This window comes from Centroberyx gerrardi, chromosome 1 (genome assembly GCF_048128805.1).
Source record: "Centroberyx gerrardi isolate f3 chromosome 1, fCenGer3.hap1.cur.20231027, whole genome shotgun sequence".
NCBI lineage: Eukaryota > Metazoa > Chordata > Actinopteri > Beryciformes > Berycidae > Centroberyx > Centroberyx gerrardi.
In genome coordinates this window covers 33,709,134-33,735,354 of record NC_135997.1, presented here as the reverse complement: position 1 = coordinate 33,735,354, position 26,221 = coordinate 33,709,134, and the positions used below count along the sequence as shown (strand labels likewise).

The following is a 26,221-nucleotide window of genomic DNA, read 5'->3' as shown; positions in this document are numbered from 1 at the left end:
TTTCATTTTATTCCATGACTGATATTGGATTTTGTAATCAAATATTGGATATCCAACAGGCTATTTAGGCTAGATATAGCCTACTGGTAGTCATGCTGTGCCTCCTCTCCCCATGGTCCCATACGGCCCCATACGGCAGTACAGTATAGCTACCAGCGTCACATGACAGTCGGCTCTGTGAGCAGAGCAGCAGCCAGTTGTTTACAGTCGGTGATGCCGCTGCATTTGCCACCGGACACCGTGTTGGCAGGCTGTCAAAACCGGTAGACCGGAGGAAAAACAAGCCAGGTAAGACTCGACAACCTTCCGCAGATGTTACCGTCTGCCAGGAATAGCTTCCGTTAAAGCGCAATAACGATAGCTTATTCGCGGAAGACAGAGCTACCTGGGTTTAGATACAGCATCGGGACAAAAGAGAGCCGTTTGTTTGCAGCTGCGCCAAGCTAGACAGAGATAGCAGGGAACACATCGGAAGTTAGGTGGTTTGCCTTCAAAATAAAAGCCTGAAAGTAATCATTTATCATCCATAGCGTATTCCATTTAGCCCATGTCATTTTTACAGTAGGTAGGCTACTGTGAATGCAGGTATATTTTTTTAAAATTCGTGGCCACAGTAGGATTCCAACCCAAGAAACAACAAATTGGTAGTGTTGGAGGCCAATGGATGTTCAAAAGATGGCTTTATTGATACAGAAAAAAATACTGCATTTCTTGTTTTTTCTGTCAAAACGCATTCGTTTTTCTGTACCAATAAGGACATTTTTTTAGATCATCCATCAGGCTCAAAGAGGAGCTGCATGTGTTTTTGTTACTTCTTGCAGCTTGGAAGTAGTGACAGTATTGTTTTTCTTTGTCACTTTGGCAGGATATGGCAAGCTGTATATTATCATCTATAACTCATTCAGTCCAAATTTGAACTTGCAGTTTTCATAATTCTGGAGAGCAAAGACTGCCAGTTATTTTAAAAAAAATTACATTATGGGAGCAGTCAGGACCAGTGTTCCTTCTAAGCTGTTAGTTTAGCATCTAACAGGACTAATTGATCCCATTGACCAAATAATATCTTAAATTATTTGGTATTAAATCTTGTCAGTCACGAGTCATTGCTCCACTTATCCCTTGCTTCTAAAATGCATTCTTTACTTTAGCTTTGTTACTTGTTTTATTAAAAAAAGTTGCAACATATTTTCATCAAATATGGTTTTATTTTGAAACTCGTGACCGGAAGTTATGTTCTTTGACTCAATTTGACTTGACACCGGTTCCTTTAGCAAGATGAAGATGCCGGCCCGAGTTGTGCTTAATAAAGGTTTTTTTTTTCTTAATCGTGATTATTATTATGTGACAGACTGATTCCATAGACTAAGGTCAGATAGAAAAAGCCTAAATAAATTAGACCAATTCCTAATTAGACTGAAATAGGCAAGGAGCTGCTAGATCATCAGAGCCACTAGCAGTAACGCAGTTCATCCACTTTTTTATTTGAGGGATACATTTACCAGTTTATCCACATTTTAGCTTTCAATCTTTATTACTTAAATCCGTACATCATGGTAAGTAGGCTAGCATCAAACTGATGTAAATTATATGAGGATTATTATGAGTTATATGAGGATTGGGAGTTTTAAGGGGCAAATAATTTTCTGAGACTATAATTGATTTTTGTTGTTTATTACTGACGGAGTTCATAGTTCACCCACCTTGTGATTTACACTCGCTACATCATTGAATTCACTGTTTGGGTGCAGCTTTCAGAATTTTGGAGAAGTAGGAAGTAGAATGGAAATGCTTTTTTGTGATCAATATTTTATTGTTATATTTTTCAAGAAAGAAAAAGCAAATTATAAACACTTCACCAGTAACAATATGGGAATGGAAGAAAAATAAGGAGGGGGTGGGACAGGGGACACACTTTTAGATAGCCTAATATACAGTAGGTACAATAATATCATAAATATTTGATTACAGGGACTTCCACTGCTTCTACTGTAAATGGTTTAGCTTAGTCATGTATTCCAAGTTTACTGTGTTTTGCAGTAGCTAAACATAAAATAGGGTTTGATAGGTAATGGGTGGTAATCAGACCAAAGAGAACAGTGTAGAGAAAATGTGGCTACAACAGAGCATGTGGAGGAAAGTGCTGTTGGGTTGATAAGATAAAATAAGATAGCACTTTATTAATCCCCTTGGGGAAATTCAGGTGCCACAGCAGCAACTGGCAGAACAGTACCAAGGAAAACAAGTGCGAAAAAGTAGATAAAACGTAGTGAGAAGGACAACTGGAAAAGAAAAGTGCAAAGTGTTTTGCAGTCTTTGTCTCGTCATGTGCTCTCTGTGGTTTCTACCTGTGGCTTTACTGCTGTGTCTCTCAGTTTGAAAACAGCTCTCAAATAACCTCCAACATCACATGATCTCTCTCTCTCTCTCTCTCTCTCTCTCTCTCTCTCACTCACACACACACACACACACACACACACACACACTTGCACCCTGCTATGCTTGAGGTGTTGTTAGGCATTCATGTTCAAATTAATTATGCTGTCACAGGTGTGTGTTCGGCAATTATAACATATCGTTAATATTTAAATTAACTGCTATGTGGTCACAGGTGTGTGTTTATACTATAGTACGCCGTTAATTTAAATTATCAGCTTCGAACCTAACTCAGCCAATCAGAGCTGAGGACTGCAACTGTCTGTTTTATAAATTATTTGATCTTTGCAGACAGTTTGTTTCCATTGTGAAGTAGTCATAGGTTATGCCAAACAACAATAGATAAAAACATGCAAGTTGCATAGAGTACAACAGGTGATGACATCACCTGGCACAAAAGATCAGCCAATAGCAGATGGCCATTTCAGTAGCATGCTTTAGATGTCAGGGTTTACACAGATTTGGGTTTGGTGTTAACTTACTTTTAAAAGTATAGTGAAATAGTGTGAACACAGCATAATATTTTACAATCAACTGACCCACAGCTCTTGAAAAGTGATAAAACCCCATATTGTGATATTTACCACAGAGCAACAACAGCCTCCATTTAGCAGCAGTGAGCAGAGTAAATTTCCATCACCTGTAAAGGGGCATTGAATACTTGATGACTTCTATCGACCCCTATTGGTGACCAGTGGGAACTACAACAACATCGATATAACTCATCTCCCACACAAGGCTCTGAGACTGGGAGTTTTTGTTCCAAAACAGAATACGGGCCAGAAAATTAGTTTTGAAAGCCATTTTATAGGATGAGGATCAATCTGCCATGCATAGTTCCTTAGATCAAGGAATGTATTTTGTGCTTAAGTCTTTATTGTACAACATGGTAACAGAGCAAATCTATTAGCGCTCAATTAAAGAGCTTGATAGGAAGGAAGTGCCAGTCGAGCTACGTAGCATATTGAATTATGTCATTGCACCGGGGCCATTAAGTGATCCTGTGTTCCTGTAGTCAATGTCGATGCTTCCTTCTTCCTTCGATTTCCTGCTTCAACACTAGATTAAGTATTACAAGAGTTTGTCCGCACCACGCCTGCGTTATGTCTTCTGCAGGACAGTCAACTGAGCATTCCATAATGGCTGCACCATTTTATAGGCACACATGCTTTGGCTTAGCTGGGTTCAGGTAAACAGCGGGCAGGTACATAGGTGTGGGAAAGTCTGTCTGTTATTGAGTAACGAGTCTCGGATGACAGCGGTTCGGTTGTTACAGTCATTGATTGGTCTGAAACAGCGGAGAAGCAGATGGTGTGGCGGCCAGGTTACGCATGTGGAATGGATGACTAATCACTGCACTGCATGCATACGAGCACACACACACAAATACAACACACAAGCACCCACACACCGACAGACAGAATCAGTCATGTTATTGCACTGTACATTGTATACATTCCACACCTACATTACACACAGCCCTTCCCATGCTCCCATGTTCCCCTTTCCTCTACACCCTCTCTCTACTCTCCCTGGCCTAGACTCAGATCACAATCTGAGCAATCTACGCACACGCTAGGCCTTCATCCACTGTGCTTTTAGAGTAGAGATGATAGAGTTATTGGTCAAAAAATGAGTTATGATGATGATAGTTATGAGTTAAGAGCCAACAAATGAGGACTAGTCAAAGAAGTGTATTAAAACCTGTATAGAGACATATTTGGCAGACAGTCTCAAATTGGTCCACGAGGTTGGCTTTTCTCTTATCATCCCTTCTCTAAAAACACAGAGTGGGTGAAGGCCTAGCTTGTGGTTAGATAGCTCAGATTGTGATCTGAATCCAGGCCAGGGAAAGAGAGAAAGAAGGGAGAGGCTGTAGAGGAAGGGAGAACAGAACAGAACAGAACAGAATAGGTAGTCCCTTATTCCTGCAGCAGCAACAGAGTCCTTTTGATCTGAGGCGAAACCAAACCTCGTGCACCTACACTTGTGCACGGACATAGCCAGAAACGGGAATAGGTACCGACCGAGATTTGGACTCCCTTGTAGCAAGTCATAATGTAAATTCTGACATTATAAGGGGTGCAACATTTTTTGATTTAATAATACTGCCACAACAGTAAGTCCATGTTTTAATCCTTTTAGTGGCATTTTGTCTCAAAGTTTCTTTTGTGTGTGCGATGAGACTTGATGACCAAGTATGCTTAAGGCTGTCCATGGTTGTCACTGATGATTTTTGCTTGTTATTGAAGTGAAAGGTTATTGGGGGTGTTTCATGTGGCTGTGAAGGCCAATGCGTGGCCCACAGGGTTTTGCCACATGAGGGACAGATATACACGTCACAAGGGGGGCCTGCAGCACAATGATGCCCTTTCAGATATCTTAGCAAATCTCTCTTACCCTGGATTTATGTGTAGAGACACACTGGCAGACGGTCTCAAACTAGACTAAGACAAGAGAGTGGCCTTTCCATCAGTGTGATAAAACTGTATCTGGGTGAGGCAGTGGTTTGGCACTCCACATCAAACATCTCTTCTCTGAAAACAGAGTGGAAGAAGGCCTGGCTTGTGCTTAGATAGTAGAGCTGTGGCAGACATCAGGTGAAACATGATTTGTCACATAGTTAATTTCATCCAACTATTTTGTAGCAATAAGAACCTGAGTTGTGTTTTGGTGTTTGAATTTTGGTATATCATGAAGATACTGGGTCATGTTTATTTCTCCCAGTCACAAGAGATTTGAGAACTGCGTTATATTAAGTTTTGCTGATGCTTAAAATGTTAGCATGAATGTTCGTTATCAGATTATTAGTCAATTTTATTACATCATCAGTTGCAAAAATGTCTCAATAATTATGATTATGTTCTAGAAAAAAATACTACCATATCAGTTGAAAGATGTTATGACATTATTCGCCAGTTTATTACATAAACCAGTTTTATTACATTTTCAACTCATGGGTATTGCATTATTACATTTTGACCAATTATTGCATTTTCTGTCAGTTATTGCATTGCTACACTCCTCACATTTTGAGCACATTTTGTGGTGTGTTCCTTCTCCTTTGGTTCAAGCCCTAGACCTGCGCATAGCTACTCCTGAATTATCATCATCATCTTAGTACTAAGGTGCTTTAAATAAAAGTGAACGGCTAACAGCATTGCCACTCTCACTATCCTAACCCCAGTCCATCCAGTCCAACCTCCTTCCCATTTCCTTGCCCACTCTCATCCCTGGTCTCGACCCTGCATTGACCACTGTTTGTCACATTAGAGTATGAATGCCACATTGCAACACACTGCATCAGTAAAAACTTGGGGGGGAGAAGGTATGACACCGTGTTGGGAATGGCTTTGGCCACAGTCTCTTTCTGTTCTACCACTGTTAGTATCACTCTTTTCCCCTTTCTCTTCTCTTTGAAATCTCCCCTTTAGTTTTGCTTGTCTTTACAAAGAAAGAAATCCCACTTTTCTTCACCAGCTATCGCTTGTCTCTTTCTAAACCTGTTTTACTCTCACTCTTCTCCCTCCACAGGGCAGGCTGTACCAGAGGTTGCCAGAAAGGGGCCTGTAGCGTCCACAGTTGGGCCTCAGTCACCACTGCTTAGGCCCTGAGACGACGGCACCATGGACGACCAGGGAGAATCCAAGAAGCTGAACGGCAGCGCCGGCCCCTCCTCCAGTTCATCGGAGCCGCCCAAGGAGACCATGCAGCTGAAGAAGGAGATCTCGCTGCTTAACGGCGTCAGCCTGATCGTAGGGAACATGATCGGCTCAGGGATCTTCGTCTCCCCCAAGGGCGTGCTGATCTACAGCGCCTCCTACGGGCTGTCGCTAGTCATCTGGGTCATCGGGGGTCTGTTCTCCGTGGTGGGGGCCCTCTGCTACGCCGAGCTGGGCACCACCATCACCAAGTCAGGGGCGTCGTACGCGTACATCCTGGAGTCGTTCGGTGGGTTCATAGCGTTTATCCGTCTGTGGACGTCTTTGTTGATTATTGAGCCCACCAGCCAGGCGGTCATAGCCATTACCTTTGCCAACTACCTGGTGCAACCCCTCTTCCCCACGTGCGAACCGCCATATGTGGCATCCAGGCTCATCGCTGCAGCGTGTATATGTGAGTACATCTGACCTACTGTATGTTCCATTGCATATGTCTATCCTCTCGCACCCTCATGTTCTCTGCACCACTGGCTCTTTGATGCTCTGGTTCTTAATCTTGTTGAGATATACAGGGGAGTGGACAAAACTGGTACACCTAAAAATATATTTTAATTACCTGATGAAGAATGGGGCCACACTTTGCCTTGAGAACAGCTTCGGTCCTCCTTGTCCTGCTGTCATACTGCATCCTGCACTGTGTGGAGGAGGATACTGGAGCTTTCTTCAAGAAGGAAAGCCTCCAGTTCTTTGAGGGATGAAGGAGGTGGAAATCTACTTCCCATAAAGGTTCAATGATGTTTAGATCTGGTGATTGGGGAGGCCATGGAAGGAGTCTGAGGGATGGCACGGTGGGTCAAAACAAAAGTCTCAATTCCTGGCCCTGGGTTAGCCCTGTGATGGACTGGCAACCTGTCCATGGTGTCCCTGTCTTTCGCCCATTGCATGCTGGGATAGGCTCCAGCACTCCCTGGACCCTGAATAGGAATAAGTGGGTAGACATTGAATGAATGAATGAATTAATATGTGTGTGTCCATCTGGATGGAGGAAAAAGGGTGAAGGACCACTGCTCAGGAGTTCAGGTTTTGTGCTCCTTACACCAGGTTATGTGTCTTTGTGTGCTGGCCTTGGACACAGGGGGTTTCTCAATGGCAGCCCTGCCGTAAACAACAGCTTTGTGAAGGTACCACAGTACAGTTATAGTTGAGGCCATGGTTTTGTGGTGTTTAGCAATTATCCTGTTAAGTGTCCGTCTATCTCTACCGGTGAGCTTTGACTTGAGACCATTGTTCTTCTTTGTCGAATTGAATTGAATTGACATTTTTTATTGACAATATAAAAAATCTATGACATATATATATATATATATATAAATAATATATGCACAGCCTCACCAGGAGGCATCATATCGTTGTACAATATTTGTCAAAAGGATAAAACACAATAAAGCCCAAGAGCTTATTTCCATTGTGGTCCTTTGTGTAGGTGTGTGTTTAACTGTTAGTGATTGAATGAGTATGTGAGCACAATAAGCATAAATTAATGAATGTGTGTGTATGTGTGTGAGCGCGTATGTGCGTATGTGCGTGCCCGCGTTTAGGGGGAGGGTGGCGGGGGGCAGTAGAGAGAAGGCAGCAGTACAATATATATTCACTACAAGGTATCCAACCAATTCAACAATTAATACATGAGTCAATACTACACTATACAGCGTAAAACCGTAGGTATGCACAAACGGCTAAAACCTATACCTAAATTAGTCAAAATCAATCGGGCTTAACCACATGTTTTCCTAACCCAGTGACAATTACCCTAGCAATGCACGAACAGATAAAACAAACAAGATGGGTATTTAGGACCTACTGCAACTCAACCGATTTAATAGTTATATTTAGGTCCAGCTGCTACTCAGCCAGCTCTTTAAGGAGGACTTAAAGTTTCCAATAGAGCTAATCGACTTAAGGCTTGCAGGTAACCCATTCCACATAACTGCTGCTGACTATAAAAACGAGTCCTTTCCCATACAGCTTTTGAATCTGTATGGCACAAAATCAGTGGAGCTCCCTCTAGTGGGATAACTGTGTACATCGCTAACCCGAGAAAAATAATTACATAGATATTTGGGTACCACATTATTGACAATCCTGTGAACAATACACATTTTAATATGTGATACTCTCTCCACTCTGAGCCACTTGAGGCTAATAAAATGAGCAGGGAGAAGATGTGTTTGGGCATGGAGTTTAAGAATCAACCTAACTAGTTTGTTTTGAGAGGTCTGTAGCTTCTTTTTAAGGATCTCAGGGATGCTAGTATACCATGAAGTACAGGCGTAATCAAAATGGCATTGCACAAGTGCCCCTGCCAATATTTCAAGAGCATTTCTATCTATTAAAGTGGATATTCTTTGCAAGAAATTTGATTTTTTGATTGACCTTTGAGAGAACTTTTAGTGCCATACTCTCTCCAGATAGTTTATTGTCTAATATACACCCTAAGTAAGTAACTGATTCCTTGGCTGTAACTTCAAAGTCACCTACTACCACTTTGAACCCAAGAGACTTCTTTAGTTTTGCATTTGACCCAAAGAGTATCGACTCTGTTTTGCCGAGACGGAGAGACAACTTATTTGCTGCTAACCAGAGGCTGACTTTGTGAAGTTCTGAACTAAGTAATTTTTCTACTTCTAATTTATCATGATGAGAGACTAGGAGATCTGAATCATCTGCGTAAAGGAACAGATTGCAATCACAGGCTGACTTCATGTCGTTGACATATAGCAGAAAGAAGAGTGGACCTAAAATGCTCCCCTGTGGGACCCCACATTTTAGTGGTTGTGGTATGGACATGGTTCCATTTACATCCACCACTTGTTCTCTGCCCCCCAGATAAGACCTAACCCACCGTAAAGGTGAATTGTTAAAGCCCAGAGCCCTTAGCTTGATCAAAAGAATATCATGATTTACAGTGTCGAACGCCTTTTGGAGATCCAACATAACCATGCCGCAATACTTTTCCACAGCTACTTCTTTCCTAATGTGATCTGTTAGATGCAGTTTGTCATGTTTTTTTTGCAGTTTTAGTGAGTATTTGGCCTTTGGAACTTTTAGTTGCCTCATGTTGTGCATGTTGTTGTCAGACCTCTTTTAAATTGGCAGTCAACTTAATATTGCTTGTGCTTACTTGCCTGTGTAGCTGCCTTTGTAATTGTTATTTTGTTACTTCAAAGTTAAAGCCCTTTTTATGTGGTGTGTCTGATATTTTGTCCACCCCCTGTATCTCTCCTTTCTGTTGTTCCAATTTTCTTACCCTCCCTTTTCCTGTCACTCTATCATAGTCATTTGATTACTCATTCATACAGTGTGTGGGCTTCACCTGTTTGTCTCTCTGTCCTCTGGGTTCACATGGTAAACTAAATGCCCAAAGGAAACTACATGAGAAAATATTTGTCGAGTGCTTTCTTCCATACATGCCCTTGTTAGCCATTATTAATTCTGTTGGATCACTGGCACAAGAAGAACCTGTTCTCCAGGTGTACGTGTACCTCCCCTGTTTTTGTTGATAGGGAAAAATAGTATCAACAAGTTCCAGACTATACTTAAACTCTCAGAGAACTATTTAATGAACAAGTCTGCCAACAGTGTTGTCAGTGATCTGAGGTACTACAGTTAGTTTGTTTGTCAGAATAAGCAGTGGAAAAGGCAGCTGATAGTTTCTACATTCTCACATTCTCACACTGTTATATCATGCATAGGATATAAGCAGGGATGTGATATCTATCAGCACAGATGGATTGGTGTTTTAGTTCAGTTGAATGCAGGCTATCTGATTACAGTAGCAAGATGGTGACCCACTTGCTTGCATTAAGTGAGGGGATCCGATACTCAAATGGACTACACTGACTGAGATAAGGCTCATCTAAATTGAATATGCCTCATTTGAAAGCTGTGTCCTGAAACAAATACTGCCTAGGCTGCTTCTCTCAGCATCACCTGTACCAACAAATTGTACTGGCCCTCAAATCAAGCAGTGAGCAATATCATACGTAATACTGGCATCAAAGTCAAAATTCTGGTATTGTGACAATTCATTATACACTCATTTGTGGAATTTTCTACCTCTCCTTCTCTACTTACGTTCTCCTACGTCTTCCCACTTTTTCCCCCCCGTTGCCTTTCTCCCCAGGCTTACTGACGTTCATCAACGCTGCCTACGTGAAGTGGGGCACCCGGGTGCAGGACATTTTCACCTATGCCAAGGTGGCAGCCCTCATCGTCATCATCATCACCGGCATCGTCAAGCTGTGCCAGGGTGAGCGCTGCTACTGTTGTACTCACCTTCTTCTCACATGCTTGTTGCTGTACTTGATCCCTCACTTCGTTTGGCTCACACAGTCAATCACTGAATCTCCGTTCTAGGTTACACAAACAATTTTGAGTCGTCCTTCGAGGGATCGTCCACAGATCCGGGCGACATTGCGTTGGCGCTCTACTCCGCCCTCTTCTCCTACTCCGGCTGGGACACCCTCAACTTTGTCACAGAAGAGATCAAAAACCCTGAAAGGTAACTCCTGATGCCTCATGCTGCATTTTCTTTCGTTCTCAGTTGGAATTATGAGCGGAACAAATTGTAGGGAAAAGTCAGGATCCTGTGTACCTCTGTCACAGGAACCTTCCCCTGGCCATCGCTATCTCCATGCCCATAGTCACTATCATCTACATCCTGACCAATGTGGCCTATTACGCTGTTCTGGACATTAGCGCTATACTGGCCAGTGATGCTGTGGCAGTGGTGAGTATTTAGAGAACAAAGGACATGAAAAACTAAATGTGTGTGTGTGGGTATGTGCTAAAATTCCAGTCGCTGAGTCAGTTTCTGTGTGTTGCAGACATTTGCAGATCATACTCTTGGGGTGATGAGCTGGATCATCCCCATCGCTGTGGCTTTGTCCTGCTACGGAGGCCTCAACGCCTCCATTATAGCTGCATCCAGGTAGAACACACACAAACACATACACTCCATTCTGAGCTTTGCAATAATGTTCTGCAGTGGTGAATTATCATCTGTGCTGGCTTTGGAGTGGTTAAAACTGCCCCTGGCTCAAACTTTCAGCCTTCCTCCTAGGCTTGAGTATCATGTAGACGTTACCATCAGAGTTCCAATAAAGTCTTTAGTTTTCCCAAAACGCAGCTTTCGGGAGCTGGGATCTAAAGCTAGTTCTCTGATGACGTTTGATGACTCTACGCTGCCAAGGTCTCCCTTTCATAAATGTTTGATCTCTCCAGGTTGTTCTTCGTGGGCTCTCGTGAGGGTCACCTCCCAGACGCCCTGTCCATGATCCACATTGAGAGATTCACTCCAATCCCTGCTCTGCTCTTCAATGTACGTATATGGATCATTAACATGTAAACTGCAGCGCAGGATGTACACAAATCCTTCAGTTTCCTTTGTTGAGACAAGGAAAGTTGATGGAGCACGCATGCATTTCTTCAACAAGGCCCTGCTTTACATTTCTACAGTTACATGCATTTTGCCCAGTACAACCACAATCTTGCACTGAGCAGTTGGTAATGTTGCTAACTCCATGCTAGTAACTAGTACAGCTTGTCATAAATGGGATGGAATGACAAGGTAGGATATTTGCTTTTCAAGTATCAAGTTCCTCAAAATGGAAATTCTACGTACCACAACTGCAGTTTATTATAAATAATGTACTGGTATAATTACTCCACTTACTCTCCACCTGCAAATATGACATTCACTTTATTTTAACTACTTACCCAGCTCAGCTAGACCACCATGATGATTTTAGAGGTGGTGATAATAGTTGTCTCCCTCTTGTGGTGACTAATACACACTGCTACCTTTAACTACTTCCTTTCACATGTCTCCGTCCATCCGTTTGCTCTCCAGTGCGTCATGGCGTTGATCTACCTGACAGTGGAGGATGTCTTCCAGCTGATCAACTACTACAGCTTCAGCTACTGGTTCTTCATGGGTCTGTCCATCGCCGGCCAGATCTACCTCCGCTGGAAGGAGCCTGACCGACCCAGACCTCTCAAGGTATGACCAGCTAAACATGCATTTGTAATTTAAAGGTGCAATGTGTTTGCATTTTTAAACATCAATATATCTTATCTATTATTAATTGTGATATCTTGGTATAATTACAAAAGAGACCATGGTCGAGACACTTGGTAGCCTCTACCTCACGCAAGTGGAATAAAAAAGAACGGTAGAAAAAAACAGCTTTGCAAATTGACAATATGCCCTTGGCATTGGAATTACTTGTGCACAAAAGAGCAGAAAATTGAAAAGATACAGCTTATTATATCATTCTTGCATTAATGTGAGTTTGTTTGAAAATTGCTTCCTAAATCAGTTCACATAGGAATAAAAATCCCTGAATAGAAGAAAATAATTTCATACCTTGAACTTGTATCAACTAATGTAGGCAAGGCCTTACAGACCCCGACCATTCAACATAGGTAAACCAAAGAAAAATGACGACTCACACTGAGCACAGTGTAGTCCAAAGTTATGTAATGGTTGTATATAGAAATGTATTATTCAATGTCACTATCTTCAAATAATAATAAACTTAATTTGTATAGCACATTTTTTAAAAACAAATTAAAAAGTGCTTTTGCAATCAAATAACCATCATACTATAAAATAATAATCATACTATAAAATAATCATAAATAAATTTAATTAATAGTAAAAAAGTAAAAACAAAGGCACAAGATAAAAGGATGAGGAAAAAAAACAATAAATTAGTAAAAATATAATAGGATAAAAGACATCACATAAAAGCAAGTTAAGTACAAATATAACCAATACAAAACTTTTTTTGTTGTGTTTCTCCCTCCTTCTTTCCCCCTCCACAGTTAACCCTGCTGTACCCGGTGGTGTTTTGTCTGTGCACTGTTTTCCTGGTGGCCGTGCCTCTCTACAGCGACACCATCAATTCTCTGATTGGCATTGCCATCGCCCTGTCAGGGGTGCCCGTCTACTTCCTGGGTGTCCATCTACCCGAGTCCAAACGCCCGCCTATCGTCACCAAGATGCTGCGTGAGTTTACCATCCATCCTGGAGTTTTGAGATGTGATTCTAAAGATCTTATTCTATGACATCACATCGCTGTTATGCCTTCTCTCTCTCTTTCTCCAGGTTCTCTGACTCATCTCACCCAGTACACCTGCTTCTGCGTGCTCACAGAGATGGACAAAAGCGAGTAGCCATGTGCGTCTCAACCACTTTTAAACTACATTACCCAGCAGCCTCTGCAACCTCACCAGGAGACCAGCTAAGGCATTTCCACCTACTTTTGTGGGGAAAAGGGGCAATATATATCTTATTCATTGTACTGTACACTATGCTGAAGTTTTCGGACTTAATTGGCTTGACTTGTTTACAATATTGAGGATGTTACCATATAAATGCACATATGCACACTTATTTAGATAGACACACTGATACACAGTTACATTGGAATTTAAGGGGAATTCCACTTTTTTTTTTGTGTTATTCTTAGAAAGCAGCCATTTTCCTAAAATGTCAATTTTTTCTGTTAATATAAGAGTTTGAGGTAGATGTTCTATAGATCAAAGTAAATGCAATCCTATGCCATCTTCAATTTACATCGTTTGAGATGGTTTGAAGTACATTTTTTGAGCAGTCATGTCTGTACCTGCATTAAACATTAACAGTTTTTTCTATATAATTTTTTCCGTTAATTTTAGATGCTTGCTATAGATGCTCGGAAATAACTTTTCACATTATCTTCTTTTGGTCAACTCAGGCAGTTTAATTCAATGATGCATTTCCCTTGAACTCCTAAAATTAAAATAATAACAAGAGGCACTTGAGCTGGCTAATCTGCCAAAATCACCATGATAGATTAAACATAGTGAATTATGCCAATGAGGTCATTAATTAACGTAATTCATTAAAATATTTCTATCAACATAGTTGTCTTTGCATAACATGTGGTATCAATTAGTTCATTAGGGAGTTATAGTAGTTCCAAGAAAATCAGTTTTTCCTCATTAATATGCACATTTAGCAGCAAGGAGCTCCAAAATTGAATCAGATCATCTACTCTATATGGGGAAGCTGTGGTGTAAGTATGAAGTTTCTATCATGTGTTGTTGAGTTAGTGTTCACAAGACTGTGTCTACACACAGACAGACACACTGTTCCGCACACCATGTACTATGGTGAGGGGACAGAGAAAAAAAAAAAAGCATTGGGAAAATCTTGAGAAAATGTCTGCTTTTGTAGAATAACATATCAATTTCGGTGTGTTTAAAATATCACAATACAACAAGGATATACAGAACAGTATACTATATATTGTGGGTATTTTTCACACTAGGGTGTTATGGACCTTTTTCATATCTCCAGTCTGTTACCCGATGACCTCCATTAGAAATAATTTGCCTTTATAGTCATACACTGTTTTTTCTTTTAAATATGATGTGCCTCCCAGATTAAATGTCTATTTCCATCCCAGCAGTACCTGCCACATGGACATGATGCAGACAGAAGGTGATATTGTGTATGGATAGTATGTATGAACAGGAAGAGATGCCTATTGACAGTCAAAGTATTGTAAACGATCTATTAAGTTCCTTGCCTGAATGAAAAAAGGGAACAAAATAATGTCAGCTGCTATATGATGAGTCATCATAGGAGTGTTGTTGCCTTGGTCTGGATTTTACTTAGTGCCATCTTATTTCTGAAAGGGTTTTTGTGTTGATCACCTTTCATTCAAAACATTTCACGCTTAATTTTGCTTTATGTTTAAAATATTATGTCCGGTTCCTTTTTTCAATGATGTTCATGAATCATTTCAAGCATTTGGGTTGAGTTTATTGTAGGCAGTGGTAGCCTGAACATGCTGGGACTGTTTGCTGTAAACGGGGCACACTTCAGGTTTGAAATTATGTAGCATTGAATCTTATGCAATTTTCTCTCATTTTTTACAGTTTATTCAATTATGCAAGACATCAGAAGATCTTCATACTTGGGCCAAAATAGTATTTGACTTATTGTGTTGTTCTGAGTAGTCCTTTAAGTCTTCAAGTTCTGTCATTTGATTGATAAAACTTGCTCATATTCTGTTCAAGCAAATTAATGATTTCAAATACTATGGGTTCAGGTCTGATTCACATACTTCATGTGCACTAGCTTTGTGCTACAGTATGGGGCTGGACCTCTCAGATCCAAAGCGTTCACAATGCCTGACCTCACTTGTCCTATTTCAGAAAAAATTACACTGTATGGCTTCAGGAAAATTACTTTGAGCAATATTCCTAATCAGGTGGCTTTGTTACCACAGCCAGCCATTACAGCATTTTTCCAAAGAGCAAGGCTGTGTCTCAGTAGTCCATCCACATTTCTTCATTTTTTTTACCACTTCCTCCTGTAGTAGCTACCAGAGAACATTTAAGATAAAAAAAAATCTTATTACTCAACCTTCTAGACCATAGCAGTTGCAGATCACAGGACTGCTTAGTTTCATTGCATCTTCAATCTCTGGGATTAACCCCCCAAGCTGAACTATTGAGTAGTTTTATCTAATTTATTATGTGGTTTATCAATAAAATGAATATTACCTTAAAATGAACCAGTCTGTGATGTATTTTTTCCCCATTAATAATGACAGTTTGAGATGTTTTACATTTATTTTGAAAGCTTTCTTTTTATACACATCTACATATTTACAAAAAAAAAAGAAAAGGTTTTAATTCGACAAGCATCCAAGAGAACAATCCGAACGTCAAAGGGGAATGTTGAACCAAACACGCACACCCACAACAAAAGTTATGCACCACGCTTTCATATTACGCACAATCTACCACACGCTTACATGTACACACACTACCATGCACAAAATGCAAACACCCTAAACTGCAAACACTCGCGACCCGAGACATCTCACTAACATAAGTGTTAACTGCACAAAGCATACAAGGCATACCACACTAATGTGCAACATTTCTAACGCACTTCAACTTGGAACAAACACCCACAGAAAAATTCACTCCACCACAGTTTAAAAAAAAAAAAAAAAAAAGACACTCTGGATCCCTCGAGAAATAACACCCCTACTCCTTTAACATCTATGTAGAACAGAGAGGCTTGGATTTCATGTGAAAATAAAATGAGGCAAATTAATTTCCACCAGACTGACAAAAGCTGTCAGCCTGGCATAATATCCATTGATACATATGTATGGAATATGCTGAACTACCAGTGGCCTAAAAGCTTTGTGGATGTTTTTAATTCACTGGCACATTATAAAAATGAAAATATGCTTTGACAGATGGGGGCTTGTTATGTGCTTTCATTGTGGAACAGGATGCCTCTCAGTCAATGTGCTTCATTTTATCCGAGGAAGCACTTTCAACTCATGATGTGAACACTGACACTAGTTTCCAGCCTTTAACAGTTCCAACAACAACAACTGAAGTGAATCCACTTAAGTGCTACAATGTAAGCTGGGATTTCCTGAAGCAGTTTTCTCAGATCAAGAGATTATGTATTAGGTGTCATTCTAGCGTAATTTTCTTTTTTTTACAACTCTCACCTACACAGAAGTCTATGGAGTATGGTGTTATTTGTGGAGAGGGCATTGGGAACATCCACTGATGGAGGGGGGAGGGATCAGTCAGAGTCATATTGGTCGCCGTCATCGTCGTCATCGTCTTCACCGTGGCGACCCAGCTCGTGCAGCACCTCCCTCTGGTAGCGATCCCAGCTCCTCCTGCTGTAGGAGTGCTCCTCTTCCCAGTAACCTGCACACACAAGACGGCCAGATGTGAATAAGCCAATGGCTGACAAAGGAGGACTACGTGTTTTCCAATCCTGATGATGCTGCACTTACGATATATCGAAATTCAATATAACGCAATACAAAAATGTGACAGTATCGTGGGGCAGAAACATGAATCGTGATATTAGCTCCATTTTATTCTGCTGTAATCACAAATGAGATGGCTTGCCCATCACAATTTCATAAGCTCTACATTCAAATTAAATTATTTGCACTTTGTAATGACATTTTTTAAATTGTTGTTTACATTCTAGCGAGCCAATGCTAGAAAGATTTCTCTCTCAGAAATAAATATAATTCTGCACAGTTAGACTATGTTGTCACTGAACATTTATTTATTACATCAGATCGTGGTTGTATCGAATCGTGCAGCTCATATCGCGTATCGAATTGCATCATGAGATAAGCATACCGGCTCATTCCTAGTATTTATGTCATATGGGAAAAACCATCAGAATGACATGACTGTGTGAAGTGAAGTGTTCAAACCCGTTGTTTTGAGCCATCAAGCCATCCCATACAAAATCATTTGAAACTGGCCCAAACATGACCATTTTCTGCGGTTATTCTCAGCCTTTTCAAATTATTGTAGGAATTCAACTTTTCCTCTATTTATATTCATATGATCAAAAGATATTTAATGAAGACATTGTTAAAATTTGTTTGAGTGGTTAAATTTAAAAGGTACTGTATTTTCAATATATTACTCCCTACAGTAGACTACAGGTATTTCCTTGTTAGAACTTTAGAATTCAGTATGTCAGAGAAATTGAGGTCCATCACCAAACCCTGCATTCCCAAGTAGTATTTACCATCTGAAAGCTAAGGCGAACAGTATTTTCAACAAGGCAGTCTTTAGTCTGCCAAGAAATTGTGGTAATAAGAAAAATTTCACGCTAAATCAGATTTCATAAGTGCTCCAGATCCATTTGATTTGTGATCAGAAACAAGTCTCTCCCAAAACAAGAAAGAAATAAGGCTCTCATGATGTCATCAAAAAGAGAGAGATCCTTTTCCGATTCATATCTGAAATGAAGTTTTTTTTGGAGAAATGATTCAACAGGAAATAAATTCTAGACAAACTGGGCAAAGATCATCATCTATGTACCTTCTCCACAGTATTATCTGGGGTACATAAGGTTTTGCCTCTGGGTTCACGACAATGTCCTGCTCAAAGAGCCCCACATAGAGATTTGCTATTGCTGCAGATTAACATTACAACTTTCGGATTCTAAGATCACATATTACATTCTTTTTTCTATTGGAAGTATTCCTATATTGCTTTTATTATCTGTTACCGACATGTAGTAAATGTGAACCTATACTTTGAGACTGCTACCTTAGCCCTGGCTGGTAGGGAAGATGATTAATGCTCTTTTTTAATTTGGTTTGAACCCAAAGAAATGCCAAACACATGCCATTACATTTTCCTTTGAATAAGATTTGCCATCTTTACTGCCATTAGATTTTGATACATTTGGCACAAATAACAGCTGCACCGCTGACACGTGTTTATCACGGCAGAGTGACATTATTATGGCTTCCCAATATGCTGAATGATAACATCGTTATATCACCCAAGCCTATGTAGCATACAGATAAAAAGAAAAAAAAAAGGGACGTACCACCGTAGCGCTCCTCTCTGTCACCGTCTTCGTCACTCTCCTCATCGGGGTAGTCATTCCTCCAGTTACGTTCCTTGTTCTCATCATCCTCATCTTCGTACACCTCCTCCTCGTGAACCACGTGGTCCGGCACCTGGGATAAACAACAACCCTGGTTCATTCACCTGAAAGCCTCTTGTTTCTATTGATGTGGTACGTGAGCAGCATCTGGTAGAGCAAATGACATTCCAGCCAAGTCAATATGGAGAGGAAGTCGACAGCTAGGACTAGTTACGTAGGCCTGAATGAACACTACTGGGCCATCACTACCTTAACATTAAGTTTCAACTAATGTTAGGTCCGTTAACCTTCGAGGAGATGGAAAAACAGAAGTTTAGATAATACTACTTAGTGATAGGCAGCCAATCAGGGGCCTGTTTGGCATCGGGCACCTTGCGAGTGTTACTTTCAGGCCTCGTTTTCCCCCCTAATTCCATGACTTCCCTTATTTATTCTTTCATTCACTCACTCTGATTCGCAATAAATCCATCACTCAATCTGTCCGTTCGTCCATCCACACACACACACCAGTTCTCCCTCATCGGCGTAGGCCCTGACAGACAGGATGTCCTGTATCCAGCCGGGTGTGACCGTTTCCTGGTAGTAGAGGTCGTAGACGTAGTCGTCTTCCTGCTCGCGATGCTCCTCTCCCAGTCCCTCTCCGGTCACACTGAGACGCTCCCGGAGCATCTTCATGTTGTTACACAGGATGACTTCTGGGTCTGAGGACAATGTCTGGGGAAAAATAGGGTGAGATTACATCACTATTGGAGCCATCTGTGTAAGCAATGTTTTAGATGATCGACTCATAAATGAAGGTGAAAAAACCCTACATGATGAACCATGTGAGGAGGTGCTGTAATGTAATTTTTATTTGCTGTGTGTTATTCCAGAGGACCATTTAGACTGGATAAAGGAACTCAGATTTCCCTCAAATTAGGGCTTGAATTGGTAGTAAATGTGTCATTGTTGTGACACTACACTTGTCCTCACCTTGGCTGGAGTTTTGTCCTGGTTCCCTACATCCTCATGTAGGAGGTCAACCACCTGCACCTCCCCCAGACTCCAACGTTTCTCCTGCTCTTTCCCGGCAGCCTCCTCTACCCCATCGGCGGTGTCCGTCTGGGGGTTTTGCTGCTCGGTCGGGCTCGACAGCCCCGCGCGATGGCTGGAGAGTATTCGGTAGCGCTCCTCTCGCCGAGTGCTCCACTTGGCGCTCCGTAGGTCCCCGACGATCCGGTGCGAGCTGGCAGCAGAGGGGCGCAGCGCGTGGGCCACGCGAGGCCGGGCCAGGGCCTCACGGACCTGCGTCTGAACTGGAGCATCCTGGAGATGAGAGGACACAGTAAAAGTAAAGACTCTATAGGGATCTTAACTGGCAATTGGTGCATTACTAGCTTTAATTTATGCATCTGAATATTTTTCATTTCCTATATCACACTCTCAGGTAATGTCACTAAAGTGGAAGAGTAGAGGGATTGCTTTTTTTTAAAAATTTTATTTAATATCGGGTTGATTTTGGTATCGACTCTCCATCACTACCTTTTAGTGGAGGACTTTCAATGTAATTCTTCTGGGTGGTGTAGAAAACAATATCCATGTACTAAGGTTTGAGTTGGGCGATATATCATACAATATCAATATCGTGACATTAGGGGTGTAATGATCAATCTGGATCGTTAGATCGATTCTAAAGGTAAAGATCCAAGTCAATCGATGCAAAGGACAGACATCAATTTATTTAATAAATCATAATATAAGACAGTTCATTAAATGTATAATTGGTATTGGTGTGGCTGGTCCCTTCCGAACCACCGTAATCAAATCGCGCTCGCTCGCATCTTCCACCCTTTCCGTACCCGCCCCCACTCTGTAAACGCGCACATGACATAGCAGCATGGCAGACCTGGGACATGTTCAATTTCCCCAAAGTAGCAAAACGTAGAAAACCTCCTTGTGTTCAATGCACTACCGTTTCCTTCCGTTACTTTCTGTTTGCTATGTTTTGGGGCAATGGAACGTGCCCCTGCTGTCTGGGGGGAAATGCATGCAATATGCAAACAGTGTCAATTGGAAGTCAAATACACTGGCAATCAGGGTCCAAAATTTACTTTTTAGCTTACCTGCCAAGGTGGCTGGTAGATGAAAAAATTTACCAGCCAGACAGATTTTTTACCAGCCAAAAATAATAAACTGCTTTTTACTATTGCAATTTGCTATTATTACTATTTAGCATGTCATCTTGGTCTCATATGCGATTCTCAATATTATAGTAGTGTGTAGTAATAATAGTAGTAACATTAACTGTATGCAGAAATATTAATTCAACTGTTTCAACACTAAAGTGCAACACATTTGAATTAATAAATTCAGTGGTATTCGCCTTTAAGTGCAAGAAGGATCATTTATTAAGGAATTTGAGAATATAACAATTATAGAGGAATTAACAATAACAAGTAAAAATAAGTAAAGGCCCATTCACATCTAGAACAATAACTATAAAGATAACTATAAAAAGATTTAAATCGTTATCAGTAAATAGAATGTCTGTGTTCAAGCTACAACTGTAACTAATAAAAACATCCAAAACGACAACTATAACTATATTCTTGGTTCCATCTCAGAGCGATTTTTCTGGCGGTAGAGACAACGATAAAAGATTTTCAACCAATCAAACTAAAGTTCTACAAAGAAGGGGCGGGAGAATTCAGTAGTTCACTGCAGTGATGGAGCTGCTGCTGAGGAACTGATGACAGACGTTCAGAGTAGGGCTGAAACGATTCCTCGAGAAACTCGAGTAACTCGATTACTAAAAATCATCGATGCAAATTCTTTGCATCGAAGCTTCGTTTAATCAATATAACTATATACACATTCAGTGTTTCGCACGGATGATTATTACTGTTGCACAACGCGCTGGAGAAAGAGAGAGAAAATAGCAAGGGGCGAAGAGAAGAGACAGGCCAGAGAAAACGGCAGAAAGTGTCCAAAGTTTCGGATCCAGTGTTGCCAACTTGGCGACTTTGTCGCTAGACTTAGCGACTTTTCAGACCCCCCTGGCGACTTTATTTCTCAAAAGCGACTAGCGACAAATCTGCCGACTTTTTCTGACAATGGGAAGCAATGTTGATGTGTTGAAGCCTGAGCTTCATTCATGTTATTATTATGATAGTCACACACACATACACACACACACACACACACACACACACCTACTCCCCTCACAGTGATGCATAAAATACCCCAGAAAGCAAAATATCAGGTGGTGTAAGTAGCAATTGGAGCCTAAAATGCACCAGTCCAATACAGCAGGTATATTCAGTTTAGTTTGATTGCAGTGAGTAGGGTCAGCAGGTGTAGGGCAACCCTTCAACATAGTAAATAAATGTACATTAGCCAGTCTTATGAACTTGTATGATATTTAGGCCTAGTAATAAATATCAATAATAATTATTATTTCACCTCGTTTTCAGTAAATCACAGTGTCGTATGGACAGCTTCGTGCGGACAGCTTTTCTCTTTTGTATATTTACTATTGCTCTTTAATAAAGCAAAAGTATTTCTTATCCGATTACTCGATTAATCGATGGAATAATCGGTAGAATACTCGATTACTAAAATAATCGATAGCTGCAGCCCTAGTTCAGAGGAACCCGGCGCTGTTTCACAAAAACCATCGCCTCTAAAAATGTTGAAAAGAAACGTGACATACCGGTCGGGATCGGAACAGCTCTTGGGATTAGCGGTAAGGCTGTTTACTTACCTGGAAGCTAGTTAAATCGCTACCTTTTGCTAGCATGACGCTAAGAAAATAGCATAATCTCTTGGCCAACCGCAAATGCGCTATTATCCTATGTTTTCAATATGACCGGGAGGTAACAACATACCCCTCCAGTATCCTGTTGAAACCCGTTTAGCCACAGTGACGTTCAGGTGTTTCTCTCAACATGGGCTACAGGAGACTTTACTCTTTGATCCACAGTAGATGTGCAGAGTCTCCAACTGGTAAAGAAATGAATAGCTTCACTTGGTGACCATTAGTACCATTAGCTCTCATATAAACAAAGCACAATAATGTTATGAAAGTGCCATAAAAGAGCATTATTATCTGCAATCTCCTCTCTCTTTTGCGGCAATGCGTGAACCCAAATCCTTCGGCTATGTCGTTATTTACTTTAGCGAGCGAGTAAAATAAAAGCACGTCGGTATTGTAATCATGCTCCATTTTTTCTCTGAATATTCGGCGCCGATATCGTTGTAGAGTGAACGGCCTGAAGTTCGCCTGTTTTCTTTCTCTTTCCTGGGGGCTCCACTCCCGCAATAAAGCTCCACATGGCTGGGTTTGTTTCAACTGCCCGGGTGACAACAAGGACCTCACGTACTGTAACAAAAAAATCGTGCGGTTTGATGACTGACGCAATTACGTACTACGCACAACACACGCAGCACGGCAGATCTAGCAGATTGAAGTGACAGCAAACCAGCAGCTTTCTCCAGCGCGTGTAGGAAATTCATTTTTTTCTACCAGCCAGAGTGGCGGGTGGTCTCCATAATTTACTCGCCAAAGACTAAATTTACCCGCATTTGGCGACTGGCGAGGGTTCATTTTGGACCCTGCTGGCAATACTACAAACCTCACTGGTCACCTCAAAAGAAAACATGGCATCGACCCTCAAAACATTACTATGCCTGACAAGGTATCTGAAACTCTCTTGGTCCACTTATGTTGCACTAAGAGTGTACTGGAGAGTTTCTGCTGTTTGTTTTTTTTGTAGTCAAAATTGAAATATAGTGGTATTCATCTCAGGGTTTTCTATATTAAGCAAAAGTTCGTGCCTGTTGCACTTTAACTTGAGAGAAATTTAGCACTTTGAATGCATTACAAAATATTTTTTTTAACGTTATTTACAGCAGTGATGCTCAACCTTTTTCATATCAAGGACCCCTAATTTAGTCCACATTAGGGCCACGGACCCCCATTTGATGAGATTTTGTCTCTCAGACCCAAATCTGAGAATATTTGTATTGCTAGATATGATTTTGTCCAGAATTCCATGACTATCTGTATTGTAGGTAGAGAGATAACAGAGAAACTATGATCAAAACAGTCATTCTTCTACATTCTCTAACTGTGTTAATTTCTTGTAAATTAAATAATGCTGAAGTTTAACAATTCATCAATTTGCTGGAACCCCCTCAAGGACCCCTGGTGGTCCCCAGACCCCACGTGGGGGAGAACCACTGATTTACAGATTCAAAGAATTGTGCCTTTGTTTTTTTTTTTATTTGGTTGTTAAGCAGAGCTTAATAAAATTACACTTTCAAGCTCAATTTGGTTATATGCGGTTGTAACTTGATAATGTTTCAACTTTATTGAAATATGTGGTTGGATCACAATATATAATATGTCACTAAATCGAATCAGAGCAAAATTTGCGTTATTGCCAAATGTCGAATTGTTTCCTTAAGAATCGAAATCATATCGAATCGTAGTAAAGCCTGAGGTTTACACCCCTATGAGACTAGATATCGTCTGGGATTTTAGTTATCATAATATTGTGAAATAACTTAAATGTTACTTCTTCTTGGTCTTATAGGCTATGTTACAGTAAAGTTATACAATTTTCTGAACGCATTAGCCTGTTCTGGCGGAGTAAAATGAACAATTATTGTCTTAACCTGCTTATCATACACATTACGTAAGATGTCAATAATTCGTGACAAGAAATATCTCAGAACATGGGTTTCAGAGAATGTAAACAGTACTACTTACTACTACGATTGTTAATACTACCACAGTACTACCGTTGTTATAACTTCTGTGCTAACAAACCACGACACTGCCATCTAGCGTTATGGTGGTCTATGCGCAAAATCACCAAAGCAGACCCATAAATGCTCACTATAAATGCTAGACACCTACGGAGTAACACTGGCGGTGAACTATGAGTCAGCCTTTACTGGTACACCTGACACTAACAGGAAGAAATGCAAGTCTCCTCCTGGAAGTAGCCTAATCCCTCAAAAGCATCCACTTATAAACTTCAGTCAGTCATGTCTTCTTATTTGAGGCATCTTTGTTATGACAAAAAAAAGAGTAAGTGTTTAAAAATGCTGCTAATAACAAAAGGCACGTATTGCAAAATGATTGGAAGAAATGTAAACTCGACCTAGACAGTAGTGAATGTGCTGTAACTGTAAATGACACCAAAACACTCCCACCTAGCAGGACGTTCTGAGCACGAATGCTGTTTTTCCAGTAGCACCCCGCAACACACCAATCCATTAACACACTTCCACTCCGAGTAAAACCACACAGTCTTGTACAGAGGAGCACTGAGCAGCTCAACTGAAGCGTTTGGACTTGTGTGCCTTGCTCAACGGCACCTCGTTATTTTGAGAGGGGAATGTGTCATTCACATTCCCAAATCACATGGCTAACTAGCTTAGCATAGCAGACTGCCACGGTAGGCAAACACACAATAACCGTGAAGGCGTTCGCCCTCTGTGTCGTCAAGCTTAATCGAATTCAAGCCTTTTATGAAGACGTGTTAATGCCACAATGTCATAAAATACCAATTTCGCCAATGAAATAATCGTAAAAATGAACACAGAGTAACGTTAGACCATACGAAATACAGCTAACGTAGTCAACCAGTCTGTGTGACTGGGCTGATTTCACAACGGAAAAACCACAACATTTTTAAAACCTCAAAGTTAGAGACTTTAATGCCTAACATACATTGAGTTTGAATTAAATAGTATGATATTTTAAGAATTTTACATGGACCTGCAAACACCCTACAGCTACCCTGCTAGGCTCAACATACACACAAATGAGTTAACGTTAGCTAGGGCTAATGTAATTTAAGCGTAATGACAGGCTAACTTCGTAGCCTAATCGCTTACTAACGGTTACGTTAGCAATTAAACGTGTTGTATTCCGACGTTAACTAACATGTTAAGTACTGTTAATTAACCTACTACCAACCACTCAACTGGACTAAACGTTCAAGGTATGTACAGTTATAACTAACGTTAGTTTGTCTATGGCTAAAACCTGGTATATTTGCCCTCTCCTCCACTGCCAACTGCGTTGACGTTAGCCAAAACTAGGTTAGCTAACACCGTGGTCTTGCCAGCGGCCCGCTTACCTGTGTCGCTACGGTCGCCACGAGTTTGAAGACAGAGTTCTCCACTTCGGCTTCATTTGGCTCCGGTACCGTTTCCCCCGTGCTTTGAGATGTCTCTGGCCGTATACGTTTGCACGCCAGCAACAAAGCATCAGCGGGATCGGTGCCCCGTTTTCTCTTGACTCGCAGAATCGTCGTGTTTGGGTCCATGTTGTCTGCCTGTGTGTCTGTCTGGTTTGTCTGCGGAGAGGAGGGAGAAGCTAGAGCTCTCACTCCGCCTTTATTTCTGGATACCACAAACGTCAACGGGAGGTGCGGCAGTGGAAAAAGAATGTAAACCATTCATTGCTTGGAGCAAATTACAAACAAACCAAAAAATAATATTAAAAGAGTATGAAAACTTAAACTCACTTTTTTCAGCTGTTCATGGCTGGCTTTTTTTTTTTTTTTTTTTTTTTTTTTTTACAGTCTATGGATGAAACACATCC

The 26,221-nt window shown here is 40.9% G+C and overlaps 2 protein-coding genes across 2 annotated transcripts; one reads left to right on the top strand and one right to left on the bottom strand.

The window, feature by feature from the left end:
- Positions 1-210: 210 nt before the first annotated feature.
- On the top strand, positions 211-13,632 carry slc7a6 (solute carrier family 7 member 6). The gene is made up of 10 exons (XM_071896211.2): positions 211-288; positions 5,968-6,549; positions 10,279-10,404; positions 10,512-10,656; positions 10,761-10,884; positions 10,982-11,085; positions 11,379-11,475; positions 12,007-12,156; positions 12,984-13,167; positions 13,267-13,632. Exons 2-10 carry the CDS (start codon positions 6,060-6,062, stop codon positions 13,332-13,334), a joined length of 1,488 nt encoding a protein of 495 aa, XP_071752312.2. The 5' UTR covers positions 211-288; positions 5,968-6,059; the 3' UTR covers positions 13,335-13,632.
- A 1,351-nt stretch (positions 13,633-14,983) lies between these two features.
- Positions 14,984-26,003, bottom strand: slc7a6os (solute carrier family 7 member 6 opposite strand). The gene is made up of 5 exons (XM_071896223.2): positions 25,755-26,003; positions 19,594-19,926; positions 19,129-19,335; positions 18,562-18,694; positions 14,984-16,898 (listed from the first exon to the last, which is right to left on the bottom strand). Exons 1-5 carry the CDS (start codon positions 25,941-25,943, stop codon positions 16,768-16,770), a joined length of 993 nt encoding a protein of 330 aa, XP_071752324.2. The 5' UTR covers positions 25,944-26,003; the 3' UTR covers positions 14,984-16,767.
- Between the last annotated feature and the right edge of the window lie 218 nt (positions 26,004-26,221).